Raw genomic sequence first — 22,269 nt, 5'->3', positions numbered from 1 at the left:
CGTGTTTTTTCATATGTCAATCTCTTAGTGCCTTAATATTACACAAATAATATAAATTTACATATAAGTAAATTTTGAAAAAAGTTTTAAGGTGCATTAAAACTGATTTATTAACGATTGATGATTAGCATTAATAAAAAAATTCTTTACGCCTGTCATGGCATTCCATATCATGCTATCTTGTGGCAAAAAGTCACCTATTCATATTATAAGGAATTTGTACAAAATTTTAATTAAAATTTGTATTTTTCATAATATATCATTTTAATGAAATAAAGCCTAAACTTAAGGTTACTTTTGAAATAAATATTATGTTGGCATCATTGTGTAATTAATAATATGCAAAAAGGTTGCATTATATTGAGCATTAAAAATAAAACAACCTTTAACTGATGACATATGTTTATTAACATAACTCTATATATACATTCAATCCTAATTTCAAAATAGAAACATTTCATTTAGAAAATCACATAAATTCAATAAAAACTCGGCAATCATTTATCTTAGGCTTAGTGTCATTGTTATTGCAACACGAGGAATATTCACCAATGGAGGCGTCCATAGTAACATTGGCAACAAAAACTATTATTGCTCATATAAGTCAAATTATCACATTAATGCACTTTACATAAATAAATTACAAAATTGTCATCTGTTTGTTCCAATAATAAAAATCAATGTCAAATTCACATCTTGTTCAGAATGGTCCACTAATACTTTCCACATTACACATCACTTACTCAAAACGTGATGCATTAATTGCAATGCAATTGAATTTCGTCTATAACACTTGAAGAAAGACCGCTCAGAGAATTCATAGATAAATGTTTGATCACTAGTCCGCTTCACCGTTAGTCACTGTCAGTGGTTCTTCTTCTTCATTATAGTCTAGAGAAAGCACAGAGGCGCGGCGCCGTTTTCCGACTGGTGTGTCACTGCACTCACTACCCGAGTAAGTTCGTTTGTCAGCGGGTGTGTTTGGCCGGTTTCCATTAACTGTAGCATGTGTCGCTCGCAACTCTTGTTGCAAGAATAGCACTGTGCTCTGCATCCCTTCCACATCTTCATCTAATTCTTGTAGGAACTCATCCATTTCTGAAAATGTGATTTTAATTCATTAGAATTAGGTGTCATTCAATATTTGCATAATTTTTTTGAAATATACACATCACTAATGTGGCCTTGTTAACTGTAGTCAGTAGGTAGGCCATAGGCACCTGAATAGAGGCAAGTTGTGCTCCACTGGTGTTATGGGCTTCGTTAATTTTTAACAAATTCACAGCCTAGGATAGTATACAAATTCATGTTTTCTTGTTAAATCTACCCATTTTTTTTTGGTATATTGCCTGGAGACATAAATGTAGGAAACAGTGTAAGATGCTAGTGTAGATCGATCGAATCGATTCGAGCGAAATCTATCAATAGATTTCATAACTAATTAAGTGGTTTGTATAAAATAATTTTTTGTCTAACATTTCAGTTAAGAAGCCCTCTTTTATTTAAATAAATGATATTAATATCATAAAGGGAAAACTATTCCTATTTACATACCGGATTGTGACTTTTTAACTTCTTCACTAAAACTTTTCTGCAATGCCAAATCACCTTCTAACTTAGCTATCCGGCCACTAGAAGTCATTCGGCCGAGATCTTCATTCTCTTGATGCAACAGACGACATTTTGCCATTAGCTTTTTCCCAGTATTTGAGTCTGGTGTAAATTTCCAGGCCGATAATTCATTTTGAGTCTCCTCTAGCTTAGCTTTAGTTGATGTTAGCTCCTGCTTAAGCCTTAATATAAGCATGTTAACGGCTGGATCCAGTAACGACGGTCGCCCATTTAAACTTGCGTGTGATGATTTGAGTTCTGTGATTTGACTCTGGAATTTAAATACAATACCAATAAAAGCACTGTTATGAGAAAGTAACAGGAATAATATTTGCTTGTATATACCTTTTAGGAAAAATAATTAATAGCTGAATTCAGAAACATCATTCATTCAATTTAAGAATTAGTTATTAAAATAATTTTAGTTAATAAAAATAAATCAATGGCGCTACAACTTTTTGGGTCTGGTCCTCAGATTTCTGTATCTGTTTCATCATCGTTTGTGAATTGAATAGGCAAGTAGGTGATCAGCCTTTTGTGCCTGAAGCACGCCGTTGACTTTTTGGGTCTAAGGCAAGTCGGTTTCGTCGCGATGTTTTCCTTTACCGTTCGAGCTAATGTTAAATGCGCACATAGAAAGAAAATCCATTGGTACACAGCCCGAAATAGAACCTACGACCTCATGGATGAGAGTCGCACGCTGAAGCCACTAGCCCAACACTGCTCTAATTAATATTAATAAATTTTAGTTAAGCAGCCGTAAACACCATAGCCAGATGATTTCAAACTCCAACTATGACTTCGACTCAAACTATGAGTAATAAGAAAACATACAATGATATCAATCCACTCTATTATAATACAAAATACGCATGTATATGTAATTTAATCAAAATCAAAAATCCACATTTCGACTGTTTCTATATACAGAAATGTATCATGCTCCATTGGGGCTTCTTATATTATCTTCATTCCATAATATGCATAGTCATATAAGTATTAAATATGGTGCAAGATGCTACTCATACTTTAAATTCACCTTGAAGTTCTAAAACATTAATTTGAACACAGTAATTAATATACTTACAACATAGTCTTGTATTTCTTGTTCTTTAGCAGCTAATCTCCTAACAAGAACCTTTTCGCGATGTTGTGACTCTGCATATTGTTGCCTTATTCTTTCTTCTACACCTTTCGCCTTTTCCAAGCTGCCTGAAAAATTAAACATTTTATTAATATAAAATATTAAGTGATACGATTTTTTATACAATTAAATATAACAGCTTTACATATGCCAAATTTTCTTTGCTTTACAACTTGTCACAATGTTGTGATCGACAACACCTTAACTAAATTATGTACCATATAAAATTTAGTCTATAGTATAAATACATTATAACATAACAACTGCAATTATAAAAGCTTATTATACTACTTTACATAAAAATATTAAAAGATTCACAATTCTTTAGGGACATTTTCTTGAATATATAAACTATATAGTGCAAACAATTTAAACTACAAATAAGACAATTGCAAACATAACAATAAAAACTATTGCTTGAGGATTAATATCTGACATACTGTTATTAATTAGTATACACAAGTAAAAGTCAAACACATAATGACCAGATTCAATAATAGAATAAACAATTAAAATTTGCAATATTAATTTACATTTTCAAAAAAACACCAAAGCTTAAAATTCAAATTCATTCATGAATCATATACATATCCCTGTTTTACTTTATACCTCTTTTAGAGGAATTTATTTTATTACCCTCATTTAACTTCTATTGCATGGATTATTCAAATATCAACTTTTATTAACATCAATATAGAAAAGAGTGTGATATGATCTGATAATAAATTATCTTACATTATCATTTATTTTGAGTACAAGTAAAAAGAAACTAATTAATTATTAAGTAATAGAAATGAGCAAGTAAAAAAAAATAATTTTCAAAATTCTGATCCCATTATTTTTTTCAACATGCTTATTTAAGTTTTTATGATACATCAATAAATAAGAATTTATAACAATTTTTTTGAAATAGTTGGTACAGATTAGTTTATTCTGTCAACTTTACATAAATCTATTTAAAAATCCAAACAGAATAAGTTAATGCTTTTGTCAGGTTTTACATAAATGAAGATAGAAGAATATGTTTATTATGAAAGAAAAAATCAAACAATAGGTACTGAAAACTTAGTAGTAATGCATTAAATATATTGTTTGTAATACAACGGTGAAGTAAATATCTAAAATTTTTCTTTAATTATGAGATTAGGTTTTCATTTTGAATTTGAAATAAATTAACTTCTGGACTGAAATCTATTCATCATTATAATAAAATGTTATATTTGTTTGGAGTAAGTAGTAAACAGTCATTTTAACACATAAATAATTATTATACAGGAAAATATTACATACAATTCTTTTAAATTAATATATAAAACTTTACTTATATCTAGGTAAAATTAAAGAAAAAATATATTTACTTTTTCCGGTAGATACATAGTTGTTGAAATCAGGCACTGCTCTTTGGAAACTTTTGACTGTTTCATAACATTTATCACAATGGCCTTAGGCTTTTCACTAGCTATCGTAATACCCCACATGGTGTCACTTCCACAGCACTTCACTTGGAACACAGGATTACACCGTCTTTTCTTGTTATCTTACAACACCTAGATACACCCGTAACCACAAACAATACATATTTTGGTAACATTCCAAGTCACAATTATTTTGTCATATCACTATTAATATTTTAGTTAAAGCATTGTCGATACAGAACTAACAACTTTCGCACGTAAACTCACATTACGGCATTGCCGATTAACACTACCAAGCCACTGTAATCGTTTCGTAAATAGGTACCTTCCAACTGTTTGTTCAATGTCTCGAGGTGCTCAATATACGAGTCCTGGTTTTTCCACGAGGTACGGAGAGACTCCGCGGTCGCTGTCTCGAGCTGCTGAGGGGTCAATAACACTCGCGCCACGTTTGTGACGCCGCTGCCAGCGGCAGCGTCGCTCGCCGTCTCGACATGTCTCTCTAACTCCTCTGACATCGCACTCTCACTAACGAGTTAAGAGGCTCTCTGGACTGCAAGTAAATAAGCCAAATTAATGCTAAAACACCAATAATTTGCGATCGGCGTCTATCGAAATCCTGCAAGAATGACGTAGATAAACAGGTACACCTGCAGATGCGAAATACTTACAGTTTGAATATAAACTGATTATGGTTAATCTGATTAAACATAAATATATTTATTTGAAAAAACTTTATCACTATATTTAGCACGAACTTCAATTACTTAGTAAATTAATTGTAATTGATAACTCATAACTATTCTAACTCGAGTTCGTCGCCGCCATTTTAAAACCTTACTAAAGTGTTGCCAGTGTTCAATCTCAATTTTTAACTATAATGTCGATTACAGATTAATTTATAACTTTAAAAACTTGAGTGATATGAGTTGATATGTTAAGTATTATATATTAAAAATAGGACAGGTGTTCTCGCCGATATTAATAACTACTAGGGCCTATAGCTTTAGCAACCATTATGTCGAAGTGTTTGACGGTATGTTGAATTAAAAGACTAGATAAAGCCAAACAATAGAAAATTCGGCTTTAAGCCAGGATTTTCTACAGCTATCTGTGACGTTTTTAAATCCTGACTTATTTACTCCTAGTTAGTTAGTCCTGTATTATTTTAACGAAAAAAATGTTCAGTGATAAAAGTGAATTAATGTCCCATAAAAACGGGAGGTTTTAAAATGACAGATAATGCAAAATTCTGTTTGGCGCTAAATTTCAATCTATGTAACACTCTAGGCGGTAAATTTAAATTAATCTTATTCGGAAATTGTAATTCAGCCATGCAATAGGACAATATGCACTAAATTTGAATATGAGATAAAATAAAAGAGCTTATATTGTATAATAATCATTAGAGTATTATATGTACTTACAAATTACGGCAAATCTTAGATATTCTTTCAGTTCATTTGTTGTAAAGTTAAGTAAATATCTATAAAACAATTAACAAAGTTCTATAACGATAATTATATATAGGTATATATGCTATACGGTCTTTAGAACACTGCGTGGTTATCTTAATTCAGTAGTAGAATTTTAGATATAAAGTAGGTCTTCAGGTCACCTGCGTGGTTTTATCGACTCATTAGGACAGGAATTTTAGATATAAAGTATACTAAACGTAGTTAGGATAAATAATTAAACTAAAGGGACTTTATTTTTATTTTTGATGAAAAACTCAGCAAAACGTGATATGTTAATTTAATACAATTAGAATACATAACACATACAATCTAATTAATGTTTAACATTAATTGATTTAGTCTATATATATATACACTTATATCACAATATGTACAATAGATTGTTGATTGTTCTCATCATAATAAGCGTACTGTCAATATGGTCGCCACACTTCTTGATTAGTGCCATAAAGCTGATGTTTGACGTCATCGTTCTCGCAAGTTTGCACAAGGCCACTGGCTTCCCCACTACCAGGGAGTTCAGTTGTAATGGAAATACCACCGTCTATATCACTTATTTTTATTTCACTCGGTATGTATTGTTCTAGATTGTATTTATCAGTAGAGCTATGTAAATGTACGTGAATTTGGTTTTGATTAACTGTGGAATAAAGGTTGGGAAGGATCATTTGAGAGTTGGGGTTGATGTAAGGTGTATGGGATTGTATGCATGCCGGGTTGTTGTTTATGTTATTGTATTGATAGTTGTAACTGTTGCTTGGCCACGAGTTGTAATAGTTTGGGTCGTAGCGTTGAGTTGACATGTTGTTGAGATCTGTGAGACTGCCCCCGGTGCCGCTCGGACTGCCTTTGACATAACTATTACCGCCTTGAAAACCAGTGTAGTCAGTGTGACTCAAAGGAATTTCTGGTAAAACTGAAAATAGATAATGCGGATTAATTAAGGGTATTTTATTGACAAAATTCGGGCTTGTACTAGTAGCAAACAATCTAAAAACGTTTGCAAGTATTTCTAGCTCTAAGGAGTTGTCAGGAGGAGTTGTTAATTTTCTCATAAGCGAAAAATTGCTTTTAATTACACTTATGCATTTTCAGACGTTACAGACAGAAAAATACATTTTGTAGTTTATTGCACCCTAAACATTAAGCATGACAGTTATACTTGTACAGTGGGATCTCTATAACTCGAACCACGGGAAGTCGAAATCCTCAGTAAGTCGATAAAAATTGCCATTTCCTTGCGCTGAATCCCTGAATACCCGGTATCTCAAATTATTTAGACTTTCTAAGACGAACAAAATGTTATTTCCCTACGAAGTATTTTATAATACATATTTATACTCGATAACTTGAATTTCAAAAACTCCGTAAGTCGTAGTTAGTAAAATATAATGACGTCTTACTTGGAAGAGTCCTAAAAAATAGCAGTAAAATCCAAAATTAATGTTCGGGTTCTGGGTTCCTATTCAATTGTTTTTTTTGAAATGACGTTGAACATACTGATCCAGCAAGTTTTGAACCACCAATAATAAATAAAGAAGCCAGAGTTGCAATCAACACTCTACGAACTTATCTTCGAATACATGACATTATATATATTTTATCATTATTTTTAGAAGCTCGAAATATGAACCGAATACACGATCCTCGATATCATCACTGATATCATGTATTCGGTTCATTGTTTGAGCGTCTAAAAATAATTTATAAAATATATATATACTTCAAAACTTAAGTTGCATTGAATTCAAATTCGAGTCTATAAATCGAAAAATACACTCAGAAATCGCGCCGCTGTAAGTCGATATTTCAGCAGTTAAATGATATGTGTCTCGAAGTTCTTGTTAAGCCGAAAACTCGTTAACTCGATTTTTTTTGCATTTCCCTTGACATTCGAGTTATAGAGATTCCACTGTATTTATAACATGCTACTATCTATATATTATTTATTTTATGCATAGGGTAAAAAAGTATTTATATGACTCGTATGAGACAGAATATAAACAAACAATAGACTAACAGGCCTGGGGCCAGGATCCTAGCTGTTTCTAATATCTATATCTATATGCCTATATAATATCTATAATCTATATGCCTACCATAACAATTATAGTTTATTTGGGTACGAACCATCCAGTTCATATGACGTGAGTGATTGTACTCTGAATCTTATAGTCGAATTTTGGCGCTAAGTACAGATTCCATATGACAAAAAAGCATTGGGTTTTAACGTTATACGCGCTAACTTTTGACTTTCAATTTTACCCTTAAAAGCTTTACCGGAATAATGAGTGCGTATATTTTTTATTAATAATCAATTGATTACCAGTAGGTATGTGAATGGCAGCGTCTGGTTTATAATAAGGAGGTTGCAGGGGTGCATAACTTGGATACACTGACGCTGTGGAGGAGTAGCCAGTATTCCACTCACTTGCGCCTAGAATGTTGCCAGCGTTTTCTGAAAGATAAAAATTTAATTTATTACACGGTACAGTTCGGTTGCACAGGTGAGGAAAAACCGATATATGTATAAATGGTTTTAAGGTCAGATTAGCTAGCAATTCCTCGTGTGTATTTATAGAAACTTGTGAACCGCGTAACTCAATGCAGACAAGAACAATTTACAAAATAAATAGCCTCGGGAATTAAGAAGTTTGATTTACTAACAGTACTGTTTTTCTAATGTGACTCAATAATCGCTTTTCAAACTTTCTCAATTTACTTTCTAACAATTTTTTTAAATATAGTGATATCATCGGGGTAAACATTTCAACCTATTAATCGAATATCAATATATTACGTGGGGTATGGGGTAAATTCCCATACAAATCCAGATACAATGCAACAACCGATTAGCGATGGAAAGCTTGTAAATAACGTGATTTTATTTATTTATAATTTTAACACTATTTAAGCTTACAGCTGCAAGAAAAACAGAACCTTACAAATATGCTACTTTCTTTGTCTATTACGTAAAATTAAATTATATAAGTAATTTGACGGTTAAATATCTTATACATACAGATACTATATTATATTACGTATCATTTCCAATATAACGTTTTTAAGCCTTGTTTAAAACTAGGTTTACCATAACAACCATAATATCAGTTTAATAATAGATGTTATATAACGTTTTATCAAAGTTATAGTAATAGTAATCTCCACCATTATTTTATCATATATATGAGTTGTAATAATATAACCTATACAGTTTTTACACAACATACACACAAATAAATAAACATTATTAGATTTTTTTTCTGTAGATTTAGAGAACAGAACTTCTATAAGGTTACTACGAATTTTAACATACGTATTTTATATCAATATTATAAAAAACATAGACTTGCTCAACTAACAAACGGCACACTTGCTTTGTTAAATATAGAACATTAAAAAATTAAAAATCTTTGTCATGTTATGGGTAATAACACGAAGTAGTACCTTTGTAAGTATTTGACTTATGAATTATGAACAGGTGCTAAATATGGAGGTCACGTGTACGGAACAGCGTACGCGCCGGGATTGCCGCTGATTCACACTTCAATGCTAACGAAAGGTAGGTCAAACCTTTGAATACAATCGATATTTTGACAGTTTATTTTGTATTGTTTTCCAAATGGATAATCCTTTATAGGTTTAGGTGACCATTGGACGATTTGTATGCTGTCTTAGCTTGTGTAATTTGGTGCGTAAATTAGCAGTAGGTTTTGTCAATATTATTGAATAAAGAACGTATAATTTAAAGCATTTATATCAAAGTAAGTCACTCCAATTCATAGTTACAATACGATTAATTCCCGTAACCATAAATACATAAAAATTACTGTTTGCAAACTAATAGCGTGGCTCAGGTGAACGTCAATATATTCATTGTTTCACCCACCACTATACATACACACTCTCATAGTATGAAATTATATATATATATATATATATATATATATAAATATATATTTTTTATTCTTAATGTTTTATTCTTATATATATATATATATATATATATATATATATATTTTATTCTTAATGTTTCATATAGCAAAGAGGTACGACACCTAAAAGAACTCGACATCTCACTATGTTATTTTCAATTCAAAGTTTAATAACCGTTTCAAGTATGGCAATTTCTGCCTTATATTTTATTTCCAAAACTTAGATTACGTTCATACATAGGCCTATGTCCTTCGTCGTTTATAACCTGTCTGACTAACCGATTCCAATAATTCACTGACGATAATTTCGTAATAAACAAGTTTTTTTAAAGTCGTCACTCCGTAGTTTATACAAACGGACAACTGAGTCAGGGGTTAGGCGATAAAACATTATGTAAATGTAGTGTACGTATTGGGCCTCTTTGTCTTCGTATTTGTCGTGTATACGAGCCTTTTGACACGTAGGGTTTTGGTATTAAAATTATTCAAAACTTTGTCATTTAAATGCTTAAAAGAAAAAATAGGCTCTTTAACTCTCAATATTATATATTATATAAGAAGTGTTAGCCTAGTTAGGGGCACTAACCTTCAACTAAGATTTTGGATTTAAGCTCGGCAGTGAACTGTGCGTGCATAAATATAATCGCTCATACGGTAAAGGAAAACAAAGTGAACCAAAATCAAACAAAATACGGCATGTATCGATGTATATATACATCTAATAAAATTTTGATCGAGCATAGAAACACAAGTTTCCGTATTTGAACGAATTACTCTCGTAAGTAGGTTCTAGAAATATCTCCGCCCGACGTGACGTTCTTGAAATTATAATTTTCCCTTTTTTAATGCGCACATTTCATACTATTTTATTTCAAAACTAATATTGAATTTAAGTTTGTGTGTTACACATGTTAGATTATAATAAATGTATTTACATTTTACAATTGGTACTTATATAGTCTATACAATTATAATTGGAATTGTAAATTAATAATTTTGAAATTATAATTTACCTGTTTTATTGTGACGCACTGGTAATTCCCACATTAAATTCCTTTATTCTAGTAAAATTAAACGCGTCGTGCTGATTACGATTTATATATATATTAATACAGTACGCGAGGAAAAATCCATAAATAGATTGAGATCTTACTTATTGCTTCGGGAAAAAGGCCTTCACCTCTGCCCGGAAGTGATGTCAACGTTACAAACGCCGAAAATATAGCAATTATGTAAACACCGCATTATTATAAAGTTTTTGTTACCATGGTTACAATCTTTTTTACTTACATTACTTACTTTTTACTTTATAACATTGCGCCACTCGGTCATCTCAATTAAAATTGTTTAGTATTACAATTATAACATATACATAAAAATAATGTAATAAGACTGGTATTTTTAAAATTATAAAACTAGTAAACTATTGGTGGAGAATCCCTTTTGTACAGTTTTTACTATATTATATCCCAAGTAGATTTTGATTTATCTCTTATAATCTAATATCTTTATTTGGATAACAAGAATCATATCGAAGTTATCGATATGATTCTTGTTATTCGACGGTAATTAGTACCTCGTTATTTATTATTTTGTGGATGTTTTTCTTTAATTAACAGATATCATCGCATAATATAATCGCGTCTTTCACTCACAGCTTCGCTTTATTTTCAAAATTTTGCAATAACTTATCATTTATATATTTCGCTTTTAGATGATATAAATATGGTTTGTAAGAATTGTAATAGAAATATTTATTAAGTATAAAGCATGCTGTGTTTGCCTGTTAAAGGCTGTACAATTAGATTTTAAGATGTAAGTTTTCATTGTTCTTTTTTAAATCAATATAAATTTAAATAAATGTACTAGGTCTACACGGTCTCTATAACATTTAGTTATGACGAGTAAAACTACAATAGGATATGTTACTGGAGTTCTTTGACGCCCGTACAACACAAATTTACAGGAATTAGACGGGTCACAGTGCGCAAGGCTCGACTCTGTTAATAATATCGTTTCAGATATGTGATGGCGTAAACACTATTTGGTACGAGTATAGATACGTCTTGAACGCGGAATGCGTCATGTTTAACGTTTATTTACTATGAATTCACTCATGCTATTATTTGTAAATCAGTCATCATTATTCGATTTAAAAGCTTAAAACACGAGAAATCTTATGCATAATTTAAATACTGGGAGTATGTATCAAAATGCCTTCGAACGACTATTTTAAATTGATTATAAGGTCATTTTGACATATGGTTCAAATACCTAAATATAGTCTGATTTAAACGCTAAAAGTCAATGTTTTGTCCCTATCATTTGTAAATAAATATATAAGACCAAACACTCTCTTTTAATGATAATTTATTATTATATGGGGAACGCAGTAATGAGTGTTAGAATATATCACTATTAATGTATAAAGAAAATTATGGCTATCTTTTATTTATAATAAATACAGTTTTCAGTGAATTAAGCGATTAATGTATAAAGCTGACATTCAAATATTGTTTTAATGATTATTAATTTATTTTATATCGTGTAAATTAAGCATGACGCGTTGCTAGTCAAATGTATCACAACCTTTAATCGACTTTTTATTTCCGCTCTACAGCATTCCGCTGTTTTTTATTAAGTAGGTCTTAAATCAATATCATAATTTTACTTGTAATATTTCTGACTATACGAAATAGTAATCGTAACAACTAGTTAAGATCCCTTAGAAGTAGATAAAGTAACTAAACTATATATATTTAGGTTACAGAATTCAAGGTTCAGATTAGGACCACAGAACTAATATTACACGAAAAATTTTGGAACACTTGTCTAAAAATTAAATGTCTGGAAATAATTTAGCAAATATAAGAGATTTCCTTAGGATTTCCTAAAAGTTACCACTAGAAAATAATTAGCTACTGGCAACATTTAAAAATTTAATCTGTGTTTATAATATAATCGGTAAATAACTAAATGAATATCGATCATCTCAGGGTTTTATGGACTCATTATTTCCTAATTTTTTGCAATTCGATAATAATTAGAAACTGGCAACATTTAGAAGCGAGAAATCGATTCGCATTAGTCGCATTGAAAACTTCATTTCGATAATAATTTGGTGAAGTGCATCGAGTACTCAACTAGTAGCAGAACACGAGCCCACTTCATTTTGCGGTCCGACCATTACTGTTCCTAATTTTGTGCGCTGGTACATGAAATTAAAATCGGGTTAATGTATAAATGAGATATGCACTTAATAAATATTTAATTAGGTGTCTAAATAAAAGCGCTTGGTGCATTGGGGTTGCGGTTCCTGACAAAATGTAATGTAAAATAATGCTCACGATAGAATGGCGGAAAAACCGCGGCTTCATGCGATGTTATCTAATAACAACGAATATTATTGACCATGTTTGTTGTAAATATTAACATTATATAGGTATTATATTATAATGAAACATTATGTTTAACTCGTAATTGGAATATCACGGAGGGTTTTTTCTAATATCTAGTGAGAGCTACAATTAATTTTTAATTATACATCTATTATATTCTGATATTCGGTGATTTTAGTGTCCAAGACGTTTGGTTTCCTTCTGTACGGATGGATTCACTCAACAAACAAATGATAATTGCGAACATGTATAGGTTTTATTATTATTACTTATAAGCGCTATGTTGGTCAGCGTGCGACCTTCATCCCTGAGATCGGAAGTTCGATCCCCGGTTGTCCAACAATGGACTTTCTTTCTATGTGCATACTTAACATTCGCTCGAACGGTGTCCGGAAAACCTTAGACCAAAAACTCTCCGGCACCTTGTCAAGGTGGTCAGATGATCAGCCTCCTATGCTTAACACAACTTCTTGACTATTAGATTGACAAATGATCATTAAACCGATACAGAAATTTGAGGTCTACACCTAACAAGGTAGTAGCGCCACTGATTTATTTTGATTTTATTTCATTAATATTTTTAAATTATTAATGAAATTAAAAACATCATTCGTTATCCCATATAAAAAATGTAATATTTTTATAATATAGTTCAGTTATTTGTTACGACGAAAACTATATATTTTTTTTTAAATGTCAAGAAAACAGTTTAGTTGCACAAAGGCTCAAAAATCATCATGCAAATGTTGATTAAAGAAAATAGTTAAAATTGCCACCATTTTCCTACTAAAGAGGATTGAGGTAAAAATAAATTTATTATGGTTCGCTCAACTCATCGTAGTACGCAGTCATAGACACGGACAAGCCTAGGCCTGCTGCTGACGTGGGATAATTACCACCCCCCTCCCCGCGCAGCCTCCCGCCTAGAGGTAATGTCACATTAACACCCTCGACCCGCGTAAACAACTGTCAAAACATCCTGAGATGAAAACAAATGAAAAGTGAAAAATCAGTTGTAAAACAACAGAACAATTTTGTATGACTTTAGAATATTTAATGCTTGAACTATGGGGTAACTAGCTAATTTGAAAATCTCATTTAAATTCGTGACATTATCATAATCCTGTTTCTAGTGGAATGTTAAGTATAGTCAGGAACAGTGCCGGCCTAGTGGCACTATCTTGCGACTGTCATTCTTAAGAACGTAAGCGCGACTCACGCCCTACCAAAGGAGCGCTTTTAACTCGTACGAGAAAACATCATGAGGAACCCTTAAGGAGATGGCATATGACAAGCATAGAAGGCTATCATACATGCCTATGAGAAAAAAATATATGATCCCGAAACAGATACGTACATTTGAGAGCCGTATTGGACCGGCTTTTACAAGTATTACACTGCACTACAAAAAAGTACGATGTTGAGTAAATTCATACGGATACATTTCAACTTCCACAAATCATTGGATCACATTCAAATATTTCGAATAACCCTTGAAATCAATATACATTTTAATTAAGTAATGATAGTTTTTCCGGCATGCATGCACAATAGCTCGTCAAGCGAATGTCGAATACAAATACGGCGCCACCAATCAAGGGCGTTGATTAGGGGAGGTAATTAGCTTCCTTTGATCACGCTCGGTCTTGTTCACACGTTGGCGCAAACTTTGCGGTGCCAACATTAGTGGTTTACTGATAAGAGATAGGCGGCTGTTACAATGCACACGTTCATCAAGCATTTTGAAAACTAAAATGTAAACTTTCGCAAAATTTCAGATTTTTTGTGGATATGAGTCATCTACAAGGGACCACTTATAAAGAAGTAGGTTGTACGGAGATTATAAATACCTATGTAATATACATTTTTGTTTGAGAATTTGGAAGATTCCTGCACTGGACATTGAAATTGTGAACCAACTTATTTCAGATATTTCGCATAGAAACCCTTTGGCTTGTTTTAGTTTATCTAATAAAGCGTCGATTTTTAGTTGAGTTGCATACTAGAGACCGCTAATAAAGAAGTCGGTTGATTATATAAACTCTCATTGAAATATACATTTTGGATTAAGAATTTGGGAGATTCCTGCATTGACCACTAGCTTTTATCTTATGTTTAGTTTCACTGTTTGACTTACAGTTTGTCGAGTTTGCTATTGAAGGATGTCTACATATATCTGTATAGACATCAAAACGTTACGATTATACCATCGATATAAATATGAAATAAAAGCAGGTCAATTTCTCCCGCTGCATATTTTCCCGAAGCTGTATAAATCTCAGCTCCCATAATATTCTCACCCTTCAAGATCGTTGTTTTGTACGGTTTTTGTTGCTGATCACTTACACTGTAACTCGGCGTAATTTGATACATCCTGCGCTTGACGGCCGAAGCCTGGACGAGGGGACGTACAGCTTTCCAATATTTTATAATTTTCATTTCACTAAAGTTTTGGAAGCTTGTAGTCGCTATCGAGTGCACTAAAACCTACTTAAGTTTACCAAGGCTGGACAGTGGCAGTGTAAAAAGCCTTAAATATTGTAAGCATTTAATTGGATACTAAATATTGGCCAACAAACTCCGGGCGATGTTATAAATGAAGTTATAATCAGAACTATTTCTGTTTAAGATTGATAAGACCTAAAACATTTTTAATATAAAAAAATATTGTTTAACCAAAAAAAAACGCATTCATCTACTATACAATACCGTCTAGGAATACATAACTTTTCAAGATTTTGGCGTGGTTCCTTGAGCAACTAAGCTTGCCAAGTCCTGCTAATGTTTATTAAGGTCGATTTTTTAACAGGGGCACACGGAAAGAAGGCTCACCTGATGTTAAGTGACACCGCCCATAGACATCGTCAGTCGACAAAGTTACTTACGCAAGTGCGTTGTCGGCCTTTTAAGAATTGGTACGCTCTTTTCTTGAAGGACAAGTCGAATCAGTTCGGAAATACATCGGTAGGCAGGTGGTTCCACATTGTGGTGGAATCCTAGAATAATCAAAGACTCTCCATCTAAATACAACTTAAAGCAAATTGCTTACCCATTATTACACGCTATAGCAGATAGTATAAAGTTTTGGAATTTACGGGCAAAAAATAAGATAAATTATATTTCTATGTTAGCACACCAGTTCGTTATTAAATTTGAATTGAAAAGTATATAAAACGTAACATTTTGTTAGTTACAAAGTATTCTAAGTAATAATTAATCATCTGAGATTTTGAGTTCAAGGCAGTCATGTTTCTGACCCTGATAGAATTCTCAAAAGTGCAGACAAGGTGTGGGTTGTTTTACGTGAACATTCACTATGTCACAGATTACTAGGTTATAAATGAGTTTTTATACTAAAATTTTATCAGTGAATGGCTATAAAATTAAAAAATATATATATTAATATTTATTCTAGCATTGACCCTTCCCGTATATCCTAAGTCTTGCAGAAGTTCCTTTGGACATAATAGTCGGTCATACATTTTACATATTCGTAATTCTTAAATTCATATGCATATGACAATCAAACGAAACATATACTATGATGAATCAAGACAGCTTTGCAGTAAATATGAATGATAGAAAACAAATCAATATTTGTACGAAGTGGTGAGGGTAAATTGGTTCGGTTGAGTGCGCCTGACTCTTAAGACACGTCCACTGTGGATAATGTAAGTTGTGGAGATTAGAAGTAGGCCATAACACGTGCGATTTCATCTAACACAGGTATTTGATAGATCTATTATCCGCGATTTAATTAATTAAGTGATTAAGTCGTTATTATTATGTAAAAGCGGTCATACATACGGTGGTTCTATTCAACTTAATTTCTATTCATAAGCCAATTCTGAGGTTTGTGACAATCAAAAACCACAACACTTTATCAGAAGCAACCACAAATTTTATCGGAAGGAACTGTGGTCTGTTTACATTTAAAACCATATCAATATGGTTTTGAACATATGATAAAGTCCCTTCGTGAAAATTTGATATATTTTGTTTATTTTATAGTCTCGTGACAAAATATATTAAATTATAATTAAATAAAATTTGTTTATCAACAAGTGCTGATACCTACATGGTTGAATATCGGTCTTATTCATCTCTTAATGTCAAATCGTAATGACGAAGGAAACAGATCAGTGCTTTAGTAAACAGATTAATCTACTTTTTTCAGCTCTTATATTTTGAAATTTAAGTATAGTACTAATTTGTATTAGAAAAGATGCATTCCGTCTCTGTTCCGTTGTACAAAAGAAGTTTCTAGAACGCAACCGTAGAATTTTTCAATCGCTGATCGCTCCAAATCGCTTAGCTCTCAAACGCTTCTTGAATGGCCCTACAGAGGTATTGTTACACGGAATGAATCCGACCGATTGACGATCGTTGATACAGCCGGCCGCTCGCGTAATTTTATACGTCGAACACGCGATATGCAGGCTAGTGTTACCTATCACATCTCGGCATACCTACTGCTCTACGGGGATACTGTATCATTGGCTATGGATACTTGCTTATACTTGAATTAATAATGTAAGTACTAAGTTATTTAATGCAAATTATTTGTAGTACATGTACGAGAAGAAGCAAGCGTAATATCTTGTAAATATGTTTTCTATATGGGATAATGTAAAAATAATTCCTATACCTAAATGTAGTTATCTACCAAATATGATATTTGAAAAAAAGGAAGCCATTGAAGTGTCATACAGCCTCTTTTAGGCTAAATAGTTCGTTAATTTTGAGAGTTTTCCTCGCTTTGAGGTAACCAAACAAGCTACTTCGTTTGTAAGAGCAGCGTTCATGTTCTTTCACAGGGATAATTAAATTAGTCGCGCATCACAAAACACAGCGAACCTATGGTGGACTTAACTTCAAGTGTCTTTTTGTCTCACAAATTATACCTCTCGTAAATTGCTTTTGTTCTACAAGCATGATTTGATACGAAACTTGAATTACGCTGTGTAATTCAAACTTTTTTCATAAGCACATTACCGACAGAAGGTAGCCGTGCTGCACGTAGTAAAATAATTGATTGTATTGAGCCCGATGCACACTTCGAATTGTATCAGAAAACATCGAATATTAATATTGCTTCTCCTTCGCACGTAGGGTTATCGAAAGAGAAAGGAGTTTGTGCTATCCGATACTCGTTTTCCTCTGGAGGATAGTACGTGATTCGGTTGTTTTTTAATGGGTTGAATTATTTGTAAGGTTTCGTTATGTGCTGCTCATTACGGTACAAGCGTATCCTGCCGCCGACCACAAATACGGGACATTAGGCCACCTGAAGTCAAGAAGAATACAACCATTTAAGAAACGTGCTCGCATTGTGCAAAATCGATATGGAAATTACAGTTTGATCATAAACGATGGTCCAAGTACAATGCAAAATAAACATTGTTGTCTATGCCAAAACCGGAAAACACCTTTTGTGGAGAAGCTTCAAGTGAATATCACAATTTACTTGGAAATGTAATAAATGTATATAGAATAATACATGTTGTACATGAATGAGGTTCCTTGGGTAAATTAAGGATCTCTTGCTCGATATAAAGCTATTAAAACTGTAACACAAAAATGCTTAAATATAATTTTTAAAGAACTTTATTTCTCAATATATTTTTATTTACATGAGAAATTTACGAACGAGATACACGTCGGCATTAGCCGTCCCAACTTCAGTCTAGGCTCATTCTGATATATGTATATTTAATGCTCTTTTGAAAAAAGAAAGAAAAACGTTTAAACGTGCTAATATTATGAATTTTTGCAAATATGTCACAGATTAAGTTAAAGGTTTTCCAAAATTATCTGCTAAAGCTTTACCGCGTACCGTCATTGATTTTATTTCACCGTATTAGAAGTGTCCAACGACCGTGATCTTTTCTCTGTGGTCAGTGATTGACCGCGCTAACAAAATTGCATTTGCGATAAAACGCGAATAGAAAATAGTCCTCGCGATAGGGGGAGGTCGGGATTAGATGAATAAAAGATGGCTTTACTAATTACACTGCAGTCCGATTGCAGTAATTACTGAAAACAAAAGTAGTTTTCTTACGCCAGGCTTTTCAGCTATTCAAATTTAATGACGTGGAATAAATGATACCTGTATCTTATATTCCATAATAAACATATTTTATTTTACTTTTTTATGAAATGTGGACTTAAGACGGTTTGTTACCATGGTAACAATTTTTTATATAGAGGAATGTCTTAATAGACGCTTGAATATTATATTGTATGAAGAATGCTCCTAAAGTACCATTGACTAATAAAATTATATTTACGTAAAGTTTTGGTTTAAGAGGATACTGAAATGTATTTTTAATGTTCTTTAGTTGTATAAAGGTATAATATATTAACGAGTATTATAAGAAACTTCAAACTTTAACATAATATTTATAACAAAGTTGTTATTATTAATCACTCTTCAGTTTGAAAACAATTGCGCATTTTATGATTCGCTTCATACACCGTATAAAACAAAGAAATATAAAGCTATTAACAGTTTATTAATTACTGAAATAATACTACTAAGAAAAATAAAGCAGACATTGCAAAGTATGACACCTACAATTTCGAGCTAATTAATATTTGTTGACAGTAAAAGGTTATCTATTAAATGTGAATGATAATAGAAAATAAGCCGAAGATAACTGTCCCGATGAACCAGGAGCTGTGGTTTGCGGCTAGGAAGCTTATTGCAGCCCACACGGTCCCGCCTACCATACGTTTTAATAGTTTTAGTGCCCTTGAAAATCTTTTTATATCCTTTATTACAGTTTAATAGTAGTTTTGGGATGAAGACATTTGATGGATAAATTTAACACTTTAATGTTATTTTTCACCTGTTTTTGATTGAATTATTAACGTTTGTAAGTCTGCGCGATTGCACGTGCGCGACAGGTGGAGAGAAGTCTACAAACATTAAGTAAAAACATCAAATACAAGCCATTAGTAACAGAAAAACATAGTTTATTTATGGAGTTGAATAAATATTTCGATTGAATAAAGATTTCTCGACCCATTTATTTTATTTACGCTCCTAAACATCACACATGTTAAAATGAGGACAATAAATTGTTTATTAAGAAAGCGCAGCGCTTACCAGATCCAGTTTAGGTATACAAAATTAAACACGAATTAAATAAGATAATGCATAGCTTACTTACAGCGAAACAGAATAGTCTCTGAAGACACGTACATAGCAGTCTTTTGTTTACAATTAAAAGCCAAAGAGCAAGTGTAGTCACCAGCATTTATCAGTCAAATGATTTGGCGAGAGATCACGGCTTAGTCTGCTAATCCATACACGTTATTGCTTCCCACAGAAGCGTATTGTAACCGCAGCCATAACCCCTCGATTTCTGCAGCCCCATCGATCTATAGTTTCGTTATCAAATTTTCACACGGCCGGCACCAAGATTGACTTTATTTGAATAAGTGTAACCACAAACCGAACCTGCTCTACTTTATAATGCTTTATTTTTATCTAGAGATAATATTCCCTCGGTAGCCAATCACGGCCCCCGAGTTGATCATCGAAATTGATCAATCAAATCGAAAATACGCCGGAAATAAGGTGCTATGTAATATTGGGTTCATTCAATTCGACTCTTTCGGTTTAGTTCATTCAACGAGTTTTAATAGGTGTGAAATTCGTAAATTCAATCATTCGCTTAGTAATCAACTGTTTCATAATGACGTGTCATTAGTGTTAGCAATATTCCTGTTTAATTTGAGTTTTAGAATTAATGGCAGTAAATATTAGTTACAAAATTCTGTAAATATATTATATAAAATACAGAGAGACGTAACTGAAACTGTGTAAATAAATAATTATTGAGATAAATATTAATAAGTAGGTATTTGTTTTAATTTGATATTCATTGCATAGATTTTACACTATTATTTTAACGTAAAATTTATGAACGCGTTTGTTTGATTTATAATTTTCTCTATTATATTGTACCATCAGATATCGAGTCCAAGACTTTTCTGATCCTAAATAATAATAAATGATCAAGAAACGAAATATAAATATTTGTAACTCATAACCGTCCGTCGTAATGACACTGTCGGCTGCGCAGTCGTCGGTTTTTTCTCGTGATCGTGTTTGATGTTATTGTTATTTTCTCGTAGACTTGAGGTCGTTGACTAGTCGTTATGAACAGAAATCATGTTGTATGGTGGAAATATTCAAATTACGAATTGAAATTTTCCTTATTCCAAATAAATTAGGAATACCATTGTCGATTATTTTCCTAAGAGGGCTTTTCCGCAAACCTAATTACACAACTGTATTAGGTTATAATATAGGTTAATTTTAAGAGCATTATAGACAGAATATAAGGACTCCCATGTACCGCCCATGGATATAGGTAGAAAAGGGTAACATTAAAATACCATAACATTAAAATAACAGTAACATAAAAAGAGCAGAAAATACGCAACAAAGTAATATTACGTTTAGAAACTGTAGTCTTCAATTTAAAACAAAAGTACCTTGCTTATGTTTTTAATTAATTGTTTGATTTACGTTTCCGACGCGCGTTAGAGACAATTATAATTACTCAATGCAATATAAGAGACAAATCAGTTCAGTTTTCAAACAAATCGATACAAATAATCAGAATGCCTATTATATCGTACGATGATTGTTGGGGTGCAAGGTGTTCATCATTCATCTATAATGGACTTGTTCCGATTGCGCCCACGGCATCCCCGTTTACACGTATTTGAGTAGGCAATTCTGTAGGCATTGTACAATCTTGTGTTTGTAATGCGACTGACTTTCCTGTATACATATAGGATAATACGTAAATCGAATGTAAATATATACACTAGCATGCAATTTTCAAACTTAGTAGGGTAATATGTATGTAAATATTTCGAATGATTGACTACTAACAAAAATTTGTAGCATTGTTGTTGGTTGTTTAATGACGCAGTATGGGAATGTATTGGAGGGTTGTTATATAGATTATACGTTATATAGATACAAATTTGAAAGAAACGGTATATGTCATAGATTAATAAATAAGGTAGCCGGTTTTTCTACACCGTTGGAGCGAATGGTAAATGCGCTCATAGAAATAAAGTCCATTGGTGCAGAGTCGGGCATCGAACCTACGACCTCTAGCATGAGATTCGCACGCTGAAGCTACTAGGCCAACACTGCTCACTAGTTATGTCATAGATTAGTTAAGATAAAACGTTACCTATAACATGTAAAAAAAATGATTTGGTAATCAGAGTTGTCATAACTCAGGAGGCCTAATAACA

At 32.3% G+C, this 22,269-nt stretch overlaps 2 protein-coding genes across 2 annotated transcripts in view; both read right to left on the bottom strand.

The window, feature by feature from the left end:
* Positions 1–384: 384 nt before the first annotated feature.
* On the bottom strand, positions 385–4,998 carry LOC123713872 (pre-mRNA-splicing regulator female-lethal(2)D). Its single transcript, XM_045667776.1, has 5 exons — positions 4,842–4,998; positions 4,496–4,723; positions 2,699–2,823; positions 1,555–1,882; positions 385–1,098 (listed from the first exon to the last, which is right to left on the bottom strand). Exons 2-5 carry the CDS (start codon positions 4,686–4,688, stop codon positions 839–841), a joined length of 906 nt encoding a protein of 301 aa, XP_045523732.1. The 5' UTR covers positions 4,689–4,723; positions 4,842–4,998; the 3' UTR covers positions 385–838.
* Positions 4,999–5,908: 910 nt separating this feature from the next.
* LOC123710569 (runt-related transcription factor 3-like) overlaps positions 5,909–22,269 on the bottom strand; it is a 35,548-nt gene continuing 19,187 nt past the window's right edge. The window contains exons 5-6 of the mRNA XM_045662553.1: positions 7,975–8,106; positions 5,909–6,564 (exon numbers count right to left, since the gene is read on the bottom strand). Of these exons, the coding sequence (XP_045518509.1) occupies positions 6,062–6,564; positions 7,975–8,106 (635 nt within the window). The 3' untranslated portion in view covers positions 5,909–6,061. The remainder of the gene's footprint in view (positions 6,565–7,974; positions 8,107–22,269) is intronic.

The sequence above is a fragment of the Pieris brassicae genome, chromosome 1 (assembly GCF_905147105.1).
Source record: "Pieris brassicae chromosome 1, ilPieBrab1.1, whole genome shotgun sequence".
Lineage (NCBI taxonomy): Eukaryota > Metazoa > Arthropoda > Insecta > Lepidoptera > Pieridae > Pieris > Pieris brassicae.
The sequence above is the reverse complement of the archived record's forward strand: the minus strand, read 5'-3'. Positions and strand labels throughout refer to the sequence as shown.

Excerpts from the sequence above, each read along its gene's own strand:
- LOC123713872 (XM_045667776.1), bottom strand. The coding sequence starts at position 4,688 with ATGTCAGAGGAGTTAGAGAGACATGTCGAGACGGCGAGCGACGCTGCC. Across the intron at positions 2,824-4,495 it reads ATTGAACAAACAGTTGGAAG|GCAGCTTGGAAAAGGCGAAA; the intron begins GTACCTATTTAC and ends TTAATTTTTCAG. Across the intron at positions 1,883-2,698 it reads AAGAAATACAAGACTATGTT|AGTCAAATCACAGAACTCAA; the intron begins GTAAGTATATTA and ends TTTAAATTCCAG.